The following is a 22,322-nucleotide window of genomic DNA, read 5'->3' as shown; positions in this document are numbered from 1 at the left end:
ATAGCCAAGATTCTCTCTTCTGGCATAAAAATAACTATTCCTTTGAGATACCACTTTGGCTTTCGTGACTATGATGACAAAACTTATTCTATTACCTAGAACAGGACCTGATACATAATAAACACTTAACCATTTGTTGAACAAATGAATAAATATTGACATTTACGTAACTCTCAACACGCCTCCCAGGATTACATACTACCACGGTCTGTAAATGCCCCTGCACTTTATCATCTATGAGATTCCTTCCCTATAGAAACCAACAAACTTACAAATAAATTTTATAAGCTACGTAATGACACGTTTTTGTGGAGTGTTCTTTTAAGAACCCTTTAAGTTCTTGAGACCTTTGAGTGTACATAAAAAAATGCTTTCTACAAGCCCAGGTTCCATTTCTTGCTCAACCACCTGAAAAGCCTTCTTTCCTCATCTGTGGAAATCAGGCTCATCCATTTCATGAAGCCATCCCAGCTCCTCTTCCCTTCTGGATGCCCCATATTTATCACTGCCCATGTCTCCTACTTTGTCACTAACTTGCTCTTGGTTTCATGCCTTATACAATCAAGCAGGCTGTGTGCATCTTGAAAATAGAGGCTAAATCACATGCTTCTTTTGTGTCCCCCACAACCCAAAGCAGATGCTTAACAACGAAATGAAAATATATAATTAAAGAATATCTTTGTGTATGCACATAGTATTTATTTGTGAGACTACTCAAGACCTTAATGTCAAATTTCACTTATAGAGAGAGGAACTCCTCACCCCCTTACCAAAAACGTCCAAAAAAATGGACGCCAGATTTTAATTAAGCAACACAACCAAGTGTGCCAACCTACGATAATATTATTTCTATTAAAAACATTCAGCCCGTGCTGTTAGGGCATCTGTATTGTTAGGAGGATGACAGTGTGCTGCTGAGCATCACCCAGGTGCTGAGAAACCAGTGACTAATACAGGAAGATTTAAAACCTGGGTCAGAGCTCCATGATGTGATCTAAGCATTAGCTATTATGGCAGCAGTAGTATTTTACTCCAAAGAAAAATACTTCAGCAATGTATAAAGAGACTTTGGGTACTTGAGGCTATCACAAACTCAAGTTCTAATACAACTGACATGGGGATAGCTGTAAGATCATGCAAGGCGTACTAAACACCTGAGTATAAGTACATAGTGTGTAGAGTCATATACTAATATCAAAGAGAAAATAAACACAATTAGACACTGAGTCAAAGCCTAACAAGGAAGAGTCTCTAGCTGTCCACTTGTTTTGGGGGAAGGAAGTTGTCATGCAGCATGAGAGAGCAACAGCATTACTCCCTGACATACCTGAAGTCTGCTGTTGCTGCAAAGGATTCCATTTCTGTAATAGAGAAGACACAGAGGAAACCCTCCCCACTTCGGAAGTAGTTGTCTCTAATTGCAGCATAGTCCTCCTGCCCAGCAGTATCTAAGATATCGATCTGGACTTCCTCCCCATCCAGCACTACCTTCTTCCGATAGCTGTCTGCTTTGGTAGGCTCATAGTCCTCCACAAACTAGAAAAGACGAGAAAAGTCAATTTTTAAATGATTATTTTTCCTTTTCAAAACTTTTTATTTTGAAAGAAACAGAATTCACATAAGTGCCAAAACAACACAGAGGGGTCCTGTGTACCCTTCACCCAGTTTCTGCCAGTGGTAAAAACTACATTTTCATTTTAGACAATTTGGCAGCTTCCTCAGGTGCAAAAAGAGGAGGTTGAACTATTATTTCCAGGCTGTTTACAGTCTGAAAACTGTGCCCTTTTCTTCTTCCTTAAAGCCTCATACCTGCACAAACTATTACACATATGTTTTATCAAATCTATCCCTTTCTATGTTACTCTAAATACAAATTCTAGTACCTTGAAAGGAAGTCAATATTTACAAAACTATTGGAAGTACCATTAAATCTTCTCTTTCTCAAAAATGAACCAAGTCATTAAAGTGGTTTATACTACTCTGTGCAAGGCCAATCCTGGACTTTGAGATTCCCCTCCAATTATAAATAAATAACTTTAAATTAAAAAAATTATACAACTTTACATTACCACTAGTACCTCCAACCCTATCAATCTTCAGCATAGAGTCAACTACTGCATTACTTCTCATTTTTGTCACCTTGATGTACCTTTTTGATAAGTATCTCATTATTAGCATGTGTCCACACACACACACACCTTTGCAGACTTTTTACATTAGTCACCTTAAATATTTTCATTATCTGATATTTTCTTATTTATTTAAGGTCTCCACCCCCCTACTAGTATTTAAGCCCCTAGAGCAGGGACCTTGACTATGCTCACTGCTTTATCTCCACAGCCTGGTACAAGGTAGGCACTCAATAAATACTTACTAAAAACTGGGCATAGTGTATTTGTAACTGTAAAAGCTAAACATCACTGTACTATATTTACATACTAATATTGTTAGCCATTCAGCAAATGTTAGGCATCTGAATATTCCTATTTTTGGCCGCCTTATTGTCAGAAAGAAGGGGACTAGTTTAAGGGTTAGCTTGAGAGAAGAATAATAGTATGGAAAACAGAAATGAACTAATTAGTAATCTCATTTAAAGTACTGTTTTAATCCTCCCCTCTCCGAACTTTTTATTACAATCACCAACAAGGGTTCTGTGTGTATGAAAGAACTGCTGTCGAGGAGACAACAGAAAGAGACATGGAGTGACAAAAATCTAAGATTTTTTGTCAAGAGACCAGATTTGCACCTGGTTTCTCATCAGAGATCCCTCTTCTTGGGCAAATTGGGTAATCCCCTCTGAGGTTCTGTTTTCTCAGCTGTAAAATGGGGATATCACCACCTACATGCAGGATTGTTAAAAAGCATCAAGAAAGAAAGAATATAATGATTAAACTTTGTTCCCATTGGGAGGAAGAAGAATTGAGGATACATGCTTAAACTGGATTACCACTCTTAAGTCATTAAGACTTGATAGTCATTCTCCAGGAGAAGAATACATTGCTGTTTATGGACAGACACCTTAACTCTGGGACAATAAAGTTGTCCCAAATTACATGCACAGAAATCTGTAACCTGTAGTTTACTCGTAAGTTTTAGGGACACATTTTATCTGTTACAGTGGTGAATGTAGTGCCAGGCCAAATACATAATGAACAACCAACCTCTTCACTGAGGTTATTAAAGGACACTTTATATACATTAACCTCATGTCTCAGGTATTATATCCATCAGTTCTATTAATTTAAGGTGGGACGCTCCATTAAAACACTAAAAATAAGCCAGAGTTAGACTGCTCAAAATATAGTACCGTTTTCAGTCTTCTAAATCAAAATTAGGTACTGTTTTCAGTATATGTATAAATAATAAACAAACATACACATATATATATACACACACGTACTGAAAACACACACAAACACACATATACATACCTTTTTTTTTTTTTTAAAGCTTGAGGCTTTTAAGGACCTTGAGTCTTTGACTTGTAAAATCAAGTTAAGTATAGATGTTGGCTCGGAATTTAAAAATGGATAAAAAAAGATAAGTAGCTTTCAAAGATTCAAGGAATCTACCCAAAATAACACCAAATCTAAGCTAGAGAAATGGTCTCTGACAACTCAAACACAGATATCCATTATAAAACCAGCACTTACCTCATCATACATGAACTGTAGAGTCAGGGCAGACTTCCCCACACCACCACTGCCCACCATGATGACTTTGTGTAAGGCCAAAGAATTCTGACCCTTTGGCTTATTTGCAGCCATCTTCTGTTGCAGAGTTTTCACCAAGGATGAAGAAGAATCTATGAAGAATGAAAGAATAAGCAGTCCTCAGTGCATTCTTCTCCATAATTCCATCATAGGAAAAACAGATATGATGTCCTTGGGGTTCAAGAAACTAGTTTTCATTCTGCAGTGATTTTAAACAGATGGCAAATGACAAACACTCAGTGAAGAGCCATTCATCAGAGAACACCAGCAATGAAGTGAGCATTTGACCCAAGGGCATTCTCTTAAAATAGTTGGTTTTCTGTAACGAGCTGTGTCTACAAGTGAAAATTTGCCTGCTCAACTACATGCTGACAGTAATGGGATATTAAACCCGCTGCTGTCGGGTCAATTCTGACCCATAGAGACCCTACAGGACAGAATAGGACTTCCAAGGAGCTGCTGGTGGATTCAAACTGCTGACCTTTTGGTTAGCAGTGGAGCTCTTAACCACTGCGCCACCAGGGCTCCAAAGGGGTATTAGATGAATTGAAATATAATCACACAGACTATGAAAACAGGCTAACTGATCACTTTATTTTCATATTAACCTGTGTTTGCAACAATTAAAGAGATATTCCTTCAAGTTTCAGTGAGAAGATACTGACCAAAAAAAAAAAAAAAAAAGACTGTCACCCTTAGACACCCCTCTAACTTGGAACTGAAACCACTCCTGGAGATAACCTTTCACCCAGATAACAGGCCTATAAAATAAACAGTAACACCCATGAGGAAAGCACTCCTTAGAACAATCATCTGTGTGAGACCAACAGGGCAACATCTGCCCAAAAGCAAAGACGAGAGGGCAGAAGGTTAGGAAAACCGGATGAATGGCAACGGGGAACTCAGGGTAGTAATGGGGGAGTGCTGACACATTGCAGGGATTACAATCAATGCCATGGAATAATCTGCATATAAATTATTGACTGGGAAACTAATTTGCTCTGCAAACCGTCACCTAAAGCACAATAAAATGTTCAAAGAAAGACTGTCAATGTCTTATTACATCATGCCCTTAAAGACTTCACTTACTGAAAGGCTTACTTAATGCCATTTTATAAAAGGAAAACCCCATCCAAACATCTTGGTAGTAGAATAATAAATAGAATACTGCACACTCAACTTCCAAGTCATATTTCCTGAACCTCTCTGTGTATTCTAGGGTGATGGCCAATCTTTAAAGACCTGGATCTAGCATGCCTCAGTTTCCTCAGAATGTGTACTTGTTTAATACATTTATGTGTTCAGTGTGGAAAAGGCCACGGTCCCACAGAAGCTGTAGTGGTGACATGCACTAACGGCACCCAGTTAGTTACCTTTGGCCATGGTACCAGACCCCTGAAAGACAGGCAGAGAGGTCACAACAAACGCTGAGCCTGTGTGTAGGCCCAAGCCTAGAGACTATTTGCTATCAGGGGACCCAGGGGATTGCACTTCTCCTTCTCAGCCTCTGACTTGTTTTAGTCAGATACAGCTTTCCTAAGTTGCATCTCAAAGAACCACACCCCATCCTGCCTACCTCTCTATCTTGCACACTCCTCTCCCGGCTCAGTGGCATCAAAACCACACTGGTCACCTTCAGTTCTTCCAATGCTCTTCTCTACCTCCTGGGCTTTCCAACACAGTTTCCTCTATTTGTCATATTCTCCATTCTATCTGGCTAATTTCTCTTAGGTTTTGGGCCTCTGCCTTACTGGAAACTCTCAATCTAAATTAGGCCTTACCCTGCCCTGTGTTCTCAATAGCATATTATGCTTTTCCTGAATAACCCTTACCCCAATTTGAAATTGCCTTGTGTGGGTACTTATTTTTTAAAGAATATTTTCTTGTGTTTTTCGTGAAAGTTTACACAGCAAGTTAGGTTCCCCTTCACAATTTCCACACAAACTGATCAATGACATTATAGTTACATTTTCCACATTGTGTCAACATCCTCTTTAACTGTGTTCTGGTTGTTCCACTTCCAGTATTCTAGTTTCCCTGCCCCTCAAAGGTTAACTGTTGACCTTTTGGACTCTTACAGATGTTTTTTTAAGTACAGTACTGATCTAATGGGTAATATCCTTTATTTTCTGTCACTCTGCTTTTCTGCTAAAAGGTGATCTTGGGATAGTTTTGGTTCAAAGTTTAAAAAGCATCTCAGGGCAATAATCTCAGGGAGTCCTCTGGCCTCAGGTGGTCCAGTTAGTCTGGACTGTTTTAAGAATTTGAATTTTCATCTGCATTTTTCTCCCATTCTAACTGGGATCATCTATTATGCCTCGGGTCAGATCAGTCAGCGGTGGTAGCTGGGCACCATCTAGTTATTCTGGTCTCAGGGTAGTTGGGGTCACAGCTCATGTAAGCTATTAGCCTTGTAGATTTGTTTCTTCTCTCTGATTTTGGTCACCTCCTTACTGTTTTTTTTTTTTTTTACTGTTACTCCTGAATGACAGAGACCAATAGTTTTATCTTAGATGTCCACTCGCAAGCTTTTAAGACCCCAGATGCTACTCACTTCACTAGGATGCATAACATGAACTTTGTGAACTATATTATGCCAGTTGACTGAGTTGTCCCATGAGATTATGGTCCTAGGCTTTCAAACCTTGAAAACTGATATCAGAAGGTGTTTAGTTATGTCTGAGGAGTATCTGCAGTTTTGTCTTCAATGAATATATGTGCCTGCCCACACACATCTATATTTACACGTACATACAAGTAGTTCTCTCTGTTCTCACATAGGAGTACACCTGTACCTACTCATCCACATATGATCCTAGACTTTTTTTGTGCTTCGTTGGAGTCGCTGCCTTCTTATACATGTCAAATTCTTTGGTACAGGCCCCCTTTTCTCATGAGCGCTTTTCAACGGCATCATTTACTTTTGTCATGCCGCGTGCTTGTTTTAACATGGGTCTTCTACTTAGTATACCAGAAGCAACTTAAGTACAGGGGCCACATATATTGGTTTACTTTATGCTTAAGGTAACTAATACATGGCTTGGCAAAATAAGCCACTCAATACATACGTGTTGAATGAACAAATAAACAAATGTTTGCAGTTTGTAACCTTGGAGAATACTTTAGACTTTACTAATGTAAAGTAGCTATTGCTACTAGAGAGTCAATTACAAGCCCAGGCAAGTACATGCAGTTGGTTGTGGGTCTGTGTCTCCCATACTGGCTGCACAGGGCACCCAAGGGCTGGGCACTGCTTCAGTCCCTATCCAGAAATCACATGCCCATATGCTCATTTGCCCAATACAGAAAACACTTAAGAAAAAAGCAAAAACCCATAAACCTCCTATCCAGTTAACAATATTAACATGTTAACGTAAGTCCTTTGAGATTGGTTTTAATCTATATTTAGCATAACTAAGATCACTACACACACACACACACACACAGAGTGATCTCAGTTACGTTAAATATACATATAAAACCAAAACCAAACCCACTGCTGTCGAGTCCATTTTGACTTGTACTGACCCTACAGGGCAGACTAGAACTGCCCCATACAGTTTCCAAGGAGCATACGGCAGATGTGAACTGCCAATCTCTTGGTTAGCAGCTGTAGCACTTAACCACTATCCATCAGGGTTTCCAACTATACATACGTATGTGTACAATTTTTAATCCCATTTTGCTTATTATTTTACCACAAATATTTGAGCAGAAGCTGCTTGAACTATGACCGGCATAGCAAAGAATCCACTTATAGGCTACAAGTTCAATTCAACTCAATAAACAAGAATTGACCCCCTCTTTTTTTTTTTTACCTAGGTCCTGATGATATGATCCCTAGATCCTGCGTGACTATCCCTGTGCAAAAACACTGAAAGTTAATAATATACTTCAGATACCGGACTAAAAATCCAAAAGACACCAAGTCTAAGCAAGGTTATGAAGCATGTTGTTGAAGGTATTCCTGAATAAATCAGCAATGACTTCTTTTCATTATTATGATTCTTACTTGCTGGCAGCTGTAGTCATTTCACAGCTACTTAACCACTGTTTTATTTTTAAAACACTAAGTACCACATGAGCTCAGGGTGTTACCATATCAATTAATACTCTCAGACTTGTGTGTGTTTTCAAAGCAAAACATTTAGCAGTTACACCAACTGGGTTAAAACTTTTTTTTTTTTCCCAGAACAACTTAAAATACGATCTACGACATAGAAATTAAAAAGGCAGAAATTCCCAGACATTTTTCCAAAGTGCAAACACTCTCTAACTATTAGCTGTGCATTCATACTTCCAAGAAACCCTGGTGGTGTAGTGGTTAAGTGCTACGGCTGCTAACCAAAGTGTCAACAGTTCAAATCCGCCTGGCGCTCCCTGGAAACTCTATGGGGCAGTTCTACTCTGTCCTATAGGGTCACTATGAGTCGGAATCAACTCGACGGCACTGTGTTTGGTTTGGTTTTGTTGATCCAGGGGAAGAAGCTCTTCCAAGGAGAAAATCCTCTTTCCCCATTTCAAAACTTGGAATTTCACAACTTGGCTCCCAACTCCTCGTCTAGATGTTGTTCTGAATGGTAAACAAGCCAAAGTTCCTGTCTACCTGGAGTTTAAGACAAATAAATAAACATATACACAAACTAAAAAGTTCCATTAATGCAAACTCAACGCATAAGGGGGCAAAGGGATAAAAAGTTGGGGAAAGGGCTACTTTAACTAGGATGGTCAAGCATGAATCCTCTCAGGAGATGACATCTGATCTGAGACTGAATAATATAAAGGAACCAGCCAGCTCTGTGGAAAGAACATTAAGACACAGGGAACAATAAATACAAAGACCCTAAGATGGGAAGAGGTTTGGCATATTCTAGGGACCAAAGCCCCCACGGTGACTATACATGTGGACCTCGCCAGATGGAATACACAGGAATCAAATCGACTATATATGTGGGAAGAAGCGATGGAAAAGCTCAATATCATCAGTCAGAACAAGGCCAGGGGCCAACTGCAGAACAGACCGCCAACTGCTCATATGTAAGTTCAAGTTGAAAGTGAAGAAAATCAGAACAAGTCAATGAAAGCCAAAGCATGACCTGGAGACCATTTCAAGAACAGATTTGACGTACTGAACATTAATGACTGAAGACCAGACGAGTTGTGGAATGACAACAAGGACACATACATGAAGAAAGCAAGAGGTCATTAAAAAGACAGGGAAGAAAGACCAAAACGGATGTCAGAAGAGATTCTAAAACTTGCTCTTGATCGTCAAGTAGCTAAAGCAAAAGGAAGAAATGATGAAGTAAAAGAGCTGAATAGAAGATTTTAAAGGGCGGCTTGAGAGGACAAAGTAAAGTATTATGATGACATGTGCAAAGACCTGGAGATGAAAAAACAAAAGGGAAAAACACACTCAGTATTTCTCAAGCTGAAAGAACTGAAGAAAAAATTCAAGCACTCAGGAAGCATCAAAAGAAGATGAAAGGAATACACAGAGTCACTATATCAAAAAGAATTGGTTGGTGTTCAACCATTTCAGGAGGTACCATATGAACAGGAACCAAGGGTTCTGATGGAAAAAGTCCAAGCTGCACTGAAGGTACAGGCGAAAAACAAGGCACCAGGAATTGAAAGAGTACCAACTGAAATGTTTCAACAAATGGATACAGCACTAGAGGTGCTCACTTGTCTATGCCAAGAAATTTGGAAGATGGCAACCAACTGGAAGAGATCCATATTTGTGCCCATTCCAAAGAACGGTGATCCAACAGAATACAGAAATTATCAAATGATATCATTAATATCACACATAAGTAAAATTTTGCTGAAGATCATTCAAAAGTGGCTACAGCAGCTTATCAACAGGGAACTGCCAGAAATTCAAGCCAGATTCAGAAGAGGACATGGAAACAGGGATATCATTGCTGATGTCAGATGGATCCTGGCTGAAAGCAGAGAATACAGGAAAGATGTTTACCTGTGTTTTACTGACTATGCAAAGGCATTCAACTGTGCAGATCATAACAAATCATGGATAACACTGCGAAGAAAGGGAATTTCAGAACACTTAATTGTGCTCATGGGGAACCTGTAGATAGATCAAGAGGCAGTCGTTCGAACAGAACAAGGGGATGCTGCGTGGTTTAAGTCAGGAAAGGTGTGCATCAGGGATGTATTCTTTCACCACACCTATTCAGTCTGTTTGCCGAGCAAATAATCCAAGAAGCTGGACTATATGAAGCTGAACTGGGCATCAGGATTGGAGGAAGACTCATTAACAACCTGTGTTATGTAGATGACACAACCTTGCTTGCCGAAAGTGAAGAGGACTTGAAGCACTTACTGATGAAGATCAAAGACCACAGCCTTCAATATGGATTATACCTCAACATAAAGAAAACAAAAATTCTCACAACTGGACCAATAAGCAACATCATGATAAACAGGGAGAAGATTGAAGTTGTCAAGGATTTTATTTTACTTGGATCCACAATGAACACCCATGGAAGCATCAGTCAAGAAACCTAAAGACACACTGCATTGGCCAAATCTGCTGCAAAAGACCTCTTTAAAGTGTTGGAAAGCAAAGATGGGACTTGAGGACTTAGGTGTGCCTGACCCAAGCCACAGTGTTTTCAACAGCCTCATATGCATGGGAAAGCTGGACAATGAATAAGACAGACCGAAGCAGAACTGACGCCTTTGAATTGTGGTGTTGGAGAAGAATACTGAACATACCATGGACTGCTAAAAGAACGTACAAATCTGTCCTGGAAGAGTACAACCAGAATTCTCCTTAGAAGCAAGGATGGTGAGACCACATCTTACATACTTTGGCTATGTTGTTAGGAGAGATCAGTCCCTGGAGAAGGACATCATGCTCGGTAGAGGGTCAGCAAAGCAGAGGAAATTCCTTGAGAAGAGAGATTGACACCGTGGCTGCAACAATGGGCTCAAGCATAACAAAGATTACGAGGATGGCACAGGACTGGGCGGTGTTTCGTTCTGTCGTACACAGGGTCGCTGTGAGTTGGAACTGATTCGATGGCACCTAACAACAACAGGGACCAAAAGAAGCCAGAGTGGATGAACTCTAGTGAATGACAGTAAGTAACAGTAGCACGTTTAGGTAGGCAGAGGCCAAAATACGAAGGCCTTGAGGGTCACAGAAAGGTATATGGATTTTATTATAATTGCCATGGGATGCTCTGGAGTGTTTTTAAGCAGGATAGTGACAGTTTCATTTATGTTTTAGAAAAGATTACCCCAGCTGGTGTGTGGAAAACAGACAGCAGAAGTGCAAGAGTTAAAAGCCCAGGAGGTACTCCAGTAGTTCATTCCAGAGAGGACAGAGGCTTGCAGTACAGTGGCAGCAGCAGAGATGGCAGCGATACTAGTTCCACCACTACAACTAGTGCTGTTATAACCACTAACACCATCTATACTGAGGACAACAACAACATACATTTACTGAGCACTAAGTACTTGGCACTGTTCTGAGTACTTTACATATATACAAATATGGTTGAGCATCATATTTCATATATGAACAATACAATGAGGTATGTACTATTTTAACTTCATTTAATGATAAAGAAATTGACATGCACAAGGCTACGCAATGGCTGAGCCAGGATCAAACTAAAGCAGCTTGACTCTCTTAAGCACCATGCTATGTAGGATATATTTTGGAGGAAATGCTGACAGGACTTGTTGATTTAATGAAAAGGTGAAAGTAAGTTTGGTCAAAATGTCTAAACATGTGGTAGTACCATTATTCAAGATGGAGAAAGACAAAGGCAGGAACAGGTTTGGGAAAGACATCCTAAGCTCCACTTGCATGTTAGACATCCAACTGCATATTAGGCATCCAACTGGAGTTGTTGCATAGGAATCTGGATATTCTAGTCTGGAGGTCATGGTTGGAAGTACTAGATTTGAGACAAAAATTTGAATGTCAGTTTACAGATGGTATTTAAAGTCACAGAAGTGAATGAGCTCACTTAGGGCCAAAACAGCGCAGCAAAGGATGGAGCCCTGAGACAACAGTCTGGTTTGGAGGAGTGGCCACCTACGAGGAAATCTAGTGATTGTACAGTAACAGAAGCTGGTTAAGGGTGCCATATCCTGCTGAGAGATAGGAACAGGGAAATTAACTACTAGATTTGACAAGATGGAGGTGGCTGGTAACCTTGCATCAATGAGGTAGGAACCAAAGCTTGCATGGGATGGATTGAAGAAAAAACAGGAAGCATAGAAAAGGAGTATTAATACTCTAAAGATGAGTGGAGAACTAAAGGGCCATAGATGCAAGGTATTGTTGGAGGCAAGATTTTTCTGTTTGTCTGCTTTTTAAATATCATGAAGGGATATTTGTATGGTAATGATCCAAAAGAGGCAGAAATTAGTAATACAGAAGAGAGGGTGACTCTAGGAACAAAGTTCTTGAGTGGACAGAAAAGTCGAGACCCAGAACACAAGAACAGGGACACTGCTTCCTTTGTAATAGAAGGCAAGGCAAAGCAAAGAACAAGGATATAGGTACAGGATGCAGATAGATGTGGTCATTTCTTTAACTGCATCTAGTTTTCTTCAATGAAATATGACAACACGGCTAATTTAGTGGATGAATTAGAATACAAAGCCTGTCTAGATAGATCAGACAAAATAGATCCAAACACATATTGTAATTTAGTGTGTAAGAAAGGTGGCAATTCAAATCTATGATGGAAGGGATGAAAAGTAATTTAATAAATGATTGTTGGGACAACTGGTGAGCCAAATAGAAAAAAACAAAGCTGGAACCATTCTCTCCACACCAACATAAATTCTAAATGAATCAAAGATTCAAATGGTAAGATGAAATCACAAAAGCACCAGGAAAAAAACCCATGAGAGACTGTTTTTTATAATCTTAGAGTGGGAAAGATCTAAAGTATTATATAAAACTCAACTCATAAAATCTAAATTTGATATATTTTACTACTCAGAAAAATACCTACATGGCAAAAACTTCAATAAGCAAAGTAAAAAGATAAAAACTGAGGAAAATATCTGCAACTCATTTCACAGATGAGAGTTAATTTTCCTATATAAAAAGAGTGACTATAAATAAGACCAACAACTATAAAAAATGGGCAAAAATTATCAGTAGTCAAAGAAAAAGAAATACAAATGGCTTTAAATATACTCGGCTTCATTGATAAGAGAAATACAAATAAAACTATATTGGCACACCACCGTTGCAACTATCATATTGACAACATTATGTTGGCAAAGGTCAACGAATTATGGCCACCTTGGTGAAAAGAACAGTTTTTATGTTTTGGGAGGGTTCTAAATAAAACCATACCAAGGATGTATGTAGCTCACAAAGTTAAAATATTTACTATCTGGTCCTTTAGAGAAAAAGTTTGTTGATACCTTGTGCAGGGAAAAGGCACTTCCATACATTGTTGGTGGAAATATAAATCGGATCAATCTCAGAGGATGACCCTTCAGTAAAACTGCAAATGCACATGCCTTTGATCCAGACATTGTGTTTCTAGGAATTTAACCTAAAGATGTTGTTAGGGGCCCCTGAGTCGGTTCTGACTCATAGCAACCCTAGGTACAACAGAATGAAACACTGCCCAGTCCTGCACCATCCTCATAATCCTTGTTATGCATGAGCACACTGTTGCAGCCACTGTGTCAATCCATATTCTCAAGGGACTTCCTCTTTTACACTGATCCTCTACCAAGCATGTTGTTCTCGAGACTGATCCCTCCTGATAACAGGTCCAAAGTATGTGGAATGTAGTCTCGCCATACTTGCTTCGAAGGAGAATTCTGGTTGTACTTCTTCCAAGACAAGTTTGTTCATTCTTTTGGCAGTCCATAGAATGTTCAATATTCTTTGCCAATGCCACAATTCAAAGGTGCCAATTCTTCTTCTTCTTTGATCTTCCTTATTCACTGCCCAGCTTTCACATGCATATGAAAACCCAACCCAATGCTGTCGAGTCGATTCCGACTCATAGCGACCCTATGGGACAGAGTAGAACTGCCGCATAGAGTTTCCAAGGAGCGCCTTGGATTTGAACTGATTTGAACTGCCAACCTTTTGGTTAGCAGCTGTAGCACTTAACCACTACACCACCACAAGGCAACTGAAAACACCATGGCTCGGGTGAGGCACACCTTAGTCCTCAAGGTAATATCTTTGCTTTTCAACACTTTAAGGAGGTCTTTTGTAGCAGATTTGCCCAATGCAACGCATCTTTGGATTTCTTAATTGCTGCTTCCATGGGTGTTGACTGGGGATCCAAGGAAGATGAAATCCTTGACAACTTCAATCTTTTCTCCATCTATCACGATGTTGCTTATTGGTCTACTTGTGAGGATTTCTGCTTTCTTTATGTTGAGGTGTAATCCATATTGAAGGCTGTTGTATTTGATCTTCATCAGTAAGTGTTTCAGGTCTTCACTTTCAGCAAGCAAGGCTGTGTCATCTGCATAATGCAGGTTGTTAATGAGTCTTCCTCCAATCCTTATGCCCCATTCTTCTTCGTATAGTCCAGCTCCTCAGATTATTTGCTCAGTATATGGACTGAATAGGTATGGTGAAAGGATACAACCCTGACACACACCTTTCCTGACTTTAAACCATGTGGCATCCCCTTGTTCTGCTCGAACTACTGCCTCTTGATCTATGTACAGGTTCCTCATGAGCATAACTAAGTGTTCAGGAATTCCCTTTTGTAACAATGTTATCCATAATTTGTTACGATCTACACAGTCAAATGCCTTAGCATAGTCAATAAAACACAGGAAAACATCTTTCTGGTATTCTCTGCTTTCAACCAGGATCCATTTGACATCAGCAATGATATCCCTGGTTCCAGCTTGAATTTCTCTTCTAAATCCAGCTTCAATTTCTGGCAGTTCCCTGTTGATATACCGCTGCAGCTGCCTTTCAACGATCTTCACCAAAGTTTTACTTGCGTGTGATATTAATCTTGTTTGATACTTCCTCATTTGGTGGGATCGCCTTTCTTGGGAATAGGCATAAATATGGATCTTTTCCAATTAGTTGGCCAGGTAGGTGTCTTCCAGCACTGCACCCGTCTGTTGAAACATCTCAATTGGTATTCTTTCAATTTCTGAAGGCTTGTTTTTCACCAATGCCTTCCGTGCAGCTTGGACTTCTTCCTTCAGTATCATCAGATCCTGATCATATGCTACCTCCTGAAATGGTTGAACGCTGACCAATTCTTTTTGGTATAGTGACTCAGCATATTCCTTGCATCTGCTTTTGATGCCTCCTGCATTAATATTTCTCCTGTAGAATCTTTCAGTATTGCAACTCAAGGCTGGAATTTTTTCTTCAGTTCTTTCAGCTTGAGAAACGCCAAGTGTGTTCTCCCTGTTTGGTTTTCTATCTCGAGGTCTTCTGCACGTGTCGTTATAATACTTTGTCTTTTCAAGCTTCCCTTTGAAATCTTCTGTTCATCTCTTTTTACTTCATCATTTCTTCCTTTTGGTGTAGCTACTAGACGTTCAAGAGCAAGTTTTAGAGTCTCTTCTGACATCCATCTTGGTCTTTTCTTTCCCTCCTGTCTTTTCAATGTCCTCTTGCTTTCTTCATGTATAATGTCCTTGGTGTCATTTCACAACTCATCTGGTCTTTGGTCATTAGTGTTTCATGCGTCAAATCTATTCTTGAGACGGTCTCTAAATTCAGGTGAGATATACTCAAGGTCATACTTTGGCTCTCATCTACTTGTTCTATTTTCTTCAGTTGCTTATAAGCAAATGATGGTCTGTTCCACACTCAACACCTGGCCTTGATCTCACTGATGACACTGATCTTTTCCATTGTCTTTCCACAGACGTACTCAATTTGATTCCTGTGTATTTCATCTGGCGAGGTTCATGTGTATAGTCGCTGTTTATGTTGGCGAAAAAAGGCATTTGCAATGAAGAAGTCATTGGTCTTGCAAAATTCCATCATGCAATCTCTGGCATCGTTTCTATCATGTATGTCAGTTTGTCATACTGTGGGGGCTTGCATGTTGCTGTGATGCTGAAAACTATGCCACCGGTATTCAGATATCAGCAGGGTCACTCAGGGTGGACAGGTTTCAGCTGAACTTCTAGACTAAGACAGACTAGGAAGGACCTGGTGATCTACTTCTGAAAAGATTTAGCTAATGAAAACCTTATGAATAGCAGTAGAACATTGCTTGATATAGTTCTGGAAGATAAGCCCCTCAGATTGGAAGGCCCTTTAATCCGACTGGGGAAGAGCAGCCTTTTGAAAGTAGAGCTGACCATAATAATGTGGATGGAGTCAAGCTTTTGGGACCTACATTTGTTGATGTGGCATGACTCAAAATAAGAAGAAACAGCTGCAAACATCCATTAATAACTGGAACATTGAATGTATGGAATATGAATCTAAGAAAATTGGAGATCGTCAAAAATGAAACAGAATGCATAAACATCGATACCCTAGGCATTAGTGAGCTGAAATGGACTGGTATTGGTCATTCTGACTCGGACAATCATATAGGTTACTATGCTGGGAGTAACAATTTGAAAAGGAATGGCAATGCATTCATCATCAAAGAGAACATGTCAAGATCTGTCCTGAAGTACAAGGCTGTCAGTGACAGGATAATATCCATACGCCTACAAGGAAGACCAGTTAATACAACTATTATTCAAATTTATGCACCAACCACTAAGGCCAAAAATGAAGAAACTGAAGATTTTTACCAACTTCTGCAGTCTGAAACTGATCAAACATGCAATCAGGATGCACCGATAATTACTGGTGGCTGGGATGTGTAAGATCCTAAAGATGAAAGCCCACTGCCACTGACATTCATAAAAGTTTGTTATTCAGTTATCCATTTCAGCATTGCTTATAACAGTAAAAGTTTGGAAATAACCAATGGACATGTCCTTACAAAACAAATTATGATAAATGGAATAATACATAACAATAAAAAAATAAGGAAGCTCTTTATATTGGTATACAAGGAGCTCAAACATATTGTTAGGTGATAGAAATAAGGTACAGAGCAGTGTATCCTGTATGCACTGAAAGGCATGAAAAGATAAGAAAAAAAGGGTTGTTCAGGAATTTGGTTATTTACAATCTGGAAGGATACTGGAAGCTCTGGTGGCGTAGTGGTTAAGTGTTTCGGCTGCTAACCAAGAGGTCAGCAGTTTGAATCTACCAGGCGCTCCATGGAAACTCCATGGGTCAGTTCTACTCTGTCCTACAGGGTCACTGAGTCAGAACTGGCTCCACGGCAACAGGTTTTGTTTTGGAAGGATATTAAAAAAAAAAAAAAAAAAAAAATCATAGCACTGAGCCTGTGAGGATGAAAACTAAGTTACTGCTGGATAGAGGTGGACAGCAACTTTTCACTGTATACCATTTTGTGTGTTTTGATCTCAGTATTATGTGAACAAATGACTTGTTTAAAAAAATAAAATTACAATTAGTCATAAATCAATAATACAAATCTGTTTATTTCTTATACTCACCTGGCAAAGGTGCAATTTATTACCTTCTTGGCACCTCATATACACTAGGAATTGGAGGACTGAATTTGAATTTTAATTAAAATATGATTTATTCATGTGCATGTACTCAAAATTTCAAATTCTTTGGCTTATTTGGTTCCTCAATTATTTTCTACCTTTTACTGTTCAACTTTTTAAAAGCAGTGTCTTGAATAACACCATAGAACCTATTTGCCATGAGTGGGCTTCAACTTTTCAACTTTACTGTTTTTCTCTGCTTCATCCATAAACTAGAAGCCTACAGCAGCTCACAACAGTCATTTTAATGATCAGCCACCTGATTTACCTTCTTCTTACCTCCTCTTCTCTCCCTTCACCACCATCCCTTTCCTCAACAAATACACTGAGCACCTACCTCATTACGTAAAGCACTGTTCTAGGTGCTGGGGATACGGGGTTCAATCCCACAGTCCCAGGTCCCTGCCTTCATGTTTTAGGTAACGTGTACCACAGAGTATTATTTCACTGACGCTGCTGTGGCAGATCAGCACAACGCAAGTTTATTTTCTTGCATTTCTGGAGGCCAGAGTCTAAAATGAGTCTTATGGAGCTAAAATCAAGGTGCCAACAGGGTCAGTTCCTTCTGGAGGTGTCAGAAGAAAACCACGCCTCCTCCACTTTCAAAGACCAATGCATTCCTTGGCTCCTGGCCACAAGACTACAATCTCTGTTTCTGTGGCCATATTGCCTCTTCCTCTGTTGTAATCCAATCTCCCTTTCTCTCTCTCTCTAAGGAAATTTGTGATTACATTTAGGGTTCACCAGATAATCCAGGATAATCTCCCTATCTCAAAATCCTTAATTTAACCCTATCTGCAAAGTCCTTTTTGCCACATAAAGTGACATTAGCAGGTTTTGTGGATCAGGATGTAGACATCTTGTGGGGCCATTAACCAATCTACACATAGAGGAAGTGGGTCAAGGAGCTTCTAACCACAAATCTCCAATCCACGCTCTTAACTCTATTTTCTCTAATATTTAATAAGGAATACTCTACCAAGTAAGGCATCAAACCACCTCCTCACACACACACACACAAAAACCCCAATGATCTATGCATTTACCAATTCTAAATATCTGACATAATGAGATCATACAATATTTGTCCTTTTGTGTCTGACTTATTTCACTCAACATGTTTTCACGGTTCATCCATGTTGTAGCATGTATCAGAATATCATTTCTCTTTATGGCTGAATAATATTTTGAGTGTAAGTCTTTGTGTATATACATGTTTTCATTTCTCTTTGTTAAATACCTATAAGTGGGACTGCTAGGCTGTATGTTAAGTGTGTGTTGAAATGTTCTCCAAAGTGGCTGTATCTTCCTGCATAACCATTAACAATCCATGAGATTTCTAGTTGTTCAACATCCTGGTCACAGTCTTTAAATTTCAGGCATTCTAGTGGATGTGTCGGAAACCCTGGTGGCGTAGTGGTTAAGAGTTCGGCTGTTAACCAAAAGGTTGGCAGTTCAGATTTACCAGGTGCTCCTTGGAAACCCTGTGGGGCAATTCTACTCTGTCCTATAGGGTCGCTGTGAGTCGGAATCGACTTGACAGCAGTGGTTTTGGTTTTTCGTTTAGTGGATGTGTAGTGGTATTTTACTGTGTTCCTAATTTGCATTTTACTAATGACAAATGATGTTGAGCATCTTTTCATGTGGTTATTTGCCATCCATATCTTTGGTGCTCGAATCATTTATTTTTTTAAAAGTTGGGTTGGCTTTTTAGTGTTTTGGAATCAAATCCTTTATCAGGTTAAGCGTTTTGAAAATATTTTCTCCCAGTCTGTGGCTTGCCTTTTCATTTCCTTAATTTGTTTTTTTGAAGAGAAGTTTTTTATTTTGATGAAGCCCAATTCATCAAAAAAATTTTATGTTTTGCATTTTTGGTGTCCCAAGAAATCTCTGGCAAATTTCAAATAACAAACTATTGTATTTGAAAATTCATATGAAAAGCCTTATTTAGTCATTAGTTATTAAAAAAAAAACAAAAACTGGAAGGCAGTCCTGGCTAAACATAACATTAGTATTAAGAGACCCCTAAACTCTTTTTTTTTTTTTTAAACTCTTACAAGTTCCTCTTCATTTTAAAGTATGCAATCAAGTACTATATACCAAACCAAAAACCAAACCCACTGCCATCAAGTTGATTCCGACTCATAGAGACCCTATAGGACAGAGTAGAACTGCCCCATAAGGTTTCCAAGGAGTGGCTGGTGGATTTGAACTGCTGACCTTTTGGTTAGTAACCAAACTCTTAACACTGCCACTAGAGCTCACATTCAAAATGCAAAGTCCCTGAGGCATTGTTCTATTTTTGAAATGTAACAATTTAATATTTCCTATTTTTTTTTAATTACCTAAACCCCACTGAATAAGAGAACACAAAATTATAACCAAGATTGAACTAATGAAAGAAATATTCTAAGAGTATAATAGTTGAAAACGGTTTAAAGATAACATTTTCCTAGCCTACACAATAAAACTTATTTACATGACTTGCCGACATGTTGTCAGACATGAAAGCATAACCCACTGCGCATAGATTCTTAAGATCAGGAAGGCCTAATTGCTTTCTCTCCCTGGATCTCAACTTGTTTGTAAAACTAAGGTTAAGATTAATGAAAGTGCATATGCAACATACCTAACACAATGTCCAACATACAGTAAGCATTCAAAAAAGGGTAAATATTGTTTAAACAATAAATTTAAACGCTGAGGCATCTTTTTTAGAAGATTCTAACTTTATCTGCAACATATACTCGGCCTCCACTCAGTGCAAAATTACTACCAGCAGCACAAAGGTAAAGCCCCTAACCACGGTGAAAACAAACAAAATTTCTGAAACAGGATGAAGTGATGGCTAAGCTGAGGCTTGAAGGAGAAGGCATTAGCAAACCAGGTGAACTTGGGGGTGATGGAGAGAGAAGTTATAAGAAGTAAAATGGGCCAGAAACAGGAGAACTATATAAAACAGGAATTTGGATTTCTACCCTTAAACTAAGCAATGAAGAACCACCAGAAGTTTTTAAAGTCGCTTTGAGTTGGAATCAACATAACAGCAATGGGTTTTTTGGTTTTATGACTCAGAAAGTTTCAAGGCAAAGGTGACTTGGGCTTGAACTGGGGAGAAGGGATGGAGAGATTCAGGATATATTAAAAAAGAGTCAAGCAAACTCGGTGATAGATTAGATGTGGGGGTTGAAAGGAAGGGAGAATTCAAGCCAAATTACTCAGATTTTTGGCTTGACTGGCTATGGGTAAGGAAAAGAAGAGAAATAAAGAACATCTGGGTGGGTGGGGGGGGGGTGGCACAAGAAACCACAGAAATCAATTCTATCTTTGAAAAGAAGAATCTAAGTACAGCCTAAGTATAAGCAGTTTTCTTATCCCCGCCCAGTGCTTCTCCCAGTACATTACGCCTAAATGTTTTCAGCAATGTTGAGAAATAAATAACAGAGTGGGGCCTGAAAGCTGGAAGAGTAACAGACTGATAAAACTGCTATTTACACATTTGTCTTTAAAGCCCTAAATATGCGATTACAATAAGATTATACAGTTTAGGAAAAGGTCCCTAGGTAGTGCAAACGGTATATGCATGACTGCTAACTTAAAGGCTGGTGGTTTGAACCCGCCCAGCTGCACTATGGGAGAAAGGCCCGGCAATCTGCTTCCGTTAAGACTATAGCCAAAAAAACCCTATGGTACCGTTCTATTCTGTAACACACCGCGTCGTCATGAATTGAGATCAACCTGATGGCAACTGACAACAACATTTTAGGAATACATTAATTACTAATCGTAAAGAATGTGTTTTGCTTCCATATTCTTAACTCTAGAAGGATTCACGACACATGGAAACCTTTTGAATTCTGAACCATGTGAATGTATCACTTACTTGAAAATTAAATATATAAAATGTTTTATTTACTGAATTTAACAACTCAGTATAAAGAAATGATATTCAAAGCCTGGATGCTCACTACATCTAATAAAACAAGTGCAGCAAATAATTTACACCTGCTTTAGGTTCTACTAAGTGGTTAAGAGTTCAGCGTATAATCAGAAGGTCGGCAGTTCAAATCCACCAGCTGCTGCTTGAAAACCCTGTGGGGCAGCTCTACTCTGTCCTATAGGGTCGTTATGAGTCGGAATCAACTCGATGGCAGTGGGCTTGGTTTGGAAACCCTGGTGGCATAGTACTTAAGAGCTTCAGCTGCTAACCAAAAGGTCGGCAGTTTGCTCCTTGGAAACCCAATGGTGCAGTTCTACTCTGTCCTACAGGAATGCTACGAGTTGAAATTGACTCAATGGCAACGGGGTTAAGTTCTACTGTGTATAAGCTATAAATCAGGTGTATATATGCTGTTTGACTGTCTACTATTGGTACATTATGAAACTGATATTATCTATAAAACCAAAGCCAAACCAAACCCACTGCCAACAAGTCGATTTCAACTCATAGCGACCCTAAAGGCTGGAGTAGAACTGCCCCATAGGGTTTCAAAAGACCCAGCAATTCCACTTCTAGGTGTATACCCAAAAGACTTGAGAGACTCAAAAACAGACTTGTACACCAATGTTCATTGCAGCACTATTCACTATAGCCAAAAGGTGGAAACAACTAAATGCCCATCAACAGATGAATGGATAAACAAAATGTGGTACATACATACAACGGAATACTCCTCAGCCAACAGGAGAAATGAAGGCTGGATACATGCTAGAAGATGGATGGATCCTGAAGACATTATGCTGAGGAAAAAGAAGCCAATCACAAAAGGGCAAATATTGTATAACCTGGCTTATATACCTATGGGGCAGTTTCATTTTGTCCTTTACGGTCACTATGAGTCAGAATTGACTCGATGGCAACAGCTTTTGGTTTTGGTCACTTACATAAAAAGACAAAAAAAAAGGCAAATGTACAGAGAACAAAGTTTATTAGTGGTTACCAGGGGTGGGAAGGAGGGGGAAAAAGGGGGCTAACAGTGATGGAAAAATCGCTTGATTAAAGGGAGG

General features: G+C 39.2%; 1 protein-coding gene across 1 annotated transcript in view; it reads right to left on the bottom strand.

Annotated features, from left to right (window-relative positions):
- RALA (RAS like proto-oncogene A) overlaps positions 1–22,322 on the bottom strand; it is a 97,903-nt gene that overhangs the window by 29,949 nt on the left and 45,632 nt on the right. Inside the window, exons 2-3 of the mRNA XM_049893500.1 lie at positions 3,654–3,805; positions 1,328–1,536 (exon numbers count right to left, since the gene is read on the bottom strand). Coding sequence (XP_049749457.1) covers positions 1,328–1,536; positions 3,654–3,767 — 323 coding nt within the window. The 5' untranslated portion in view covers positions 3,768–3,805. The remainder of the gene's footprint in view (positions 1–1,327; positions 1,537–3,653; positions 3,806–22,322) is intronic.

The sequence above is a fragment of the Elephas maximus genome, chromosome 8 (assembly GCF_024166365.1).
Source record: "Elephas maximus indicus isolate mEleMax1 chromosome 8, mEleMax1 primary haplotype, whole genome shotgun sequence".
In the NCBI taxonomy this organism is placed as follows: Eukaryota; Metazoa; Chordata; class Mammalia; order Proboscidea; family Elephantidae; genus Elephas; species Elephas maximus.
The sequence above is the reverse complement of the archived record's forward strand: the minus strand, read 5'-3'. Positions and strand labels throughout refer to the sequence as shown.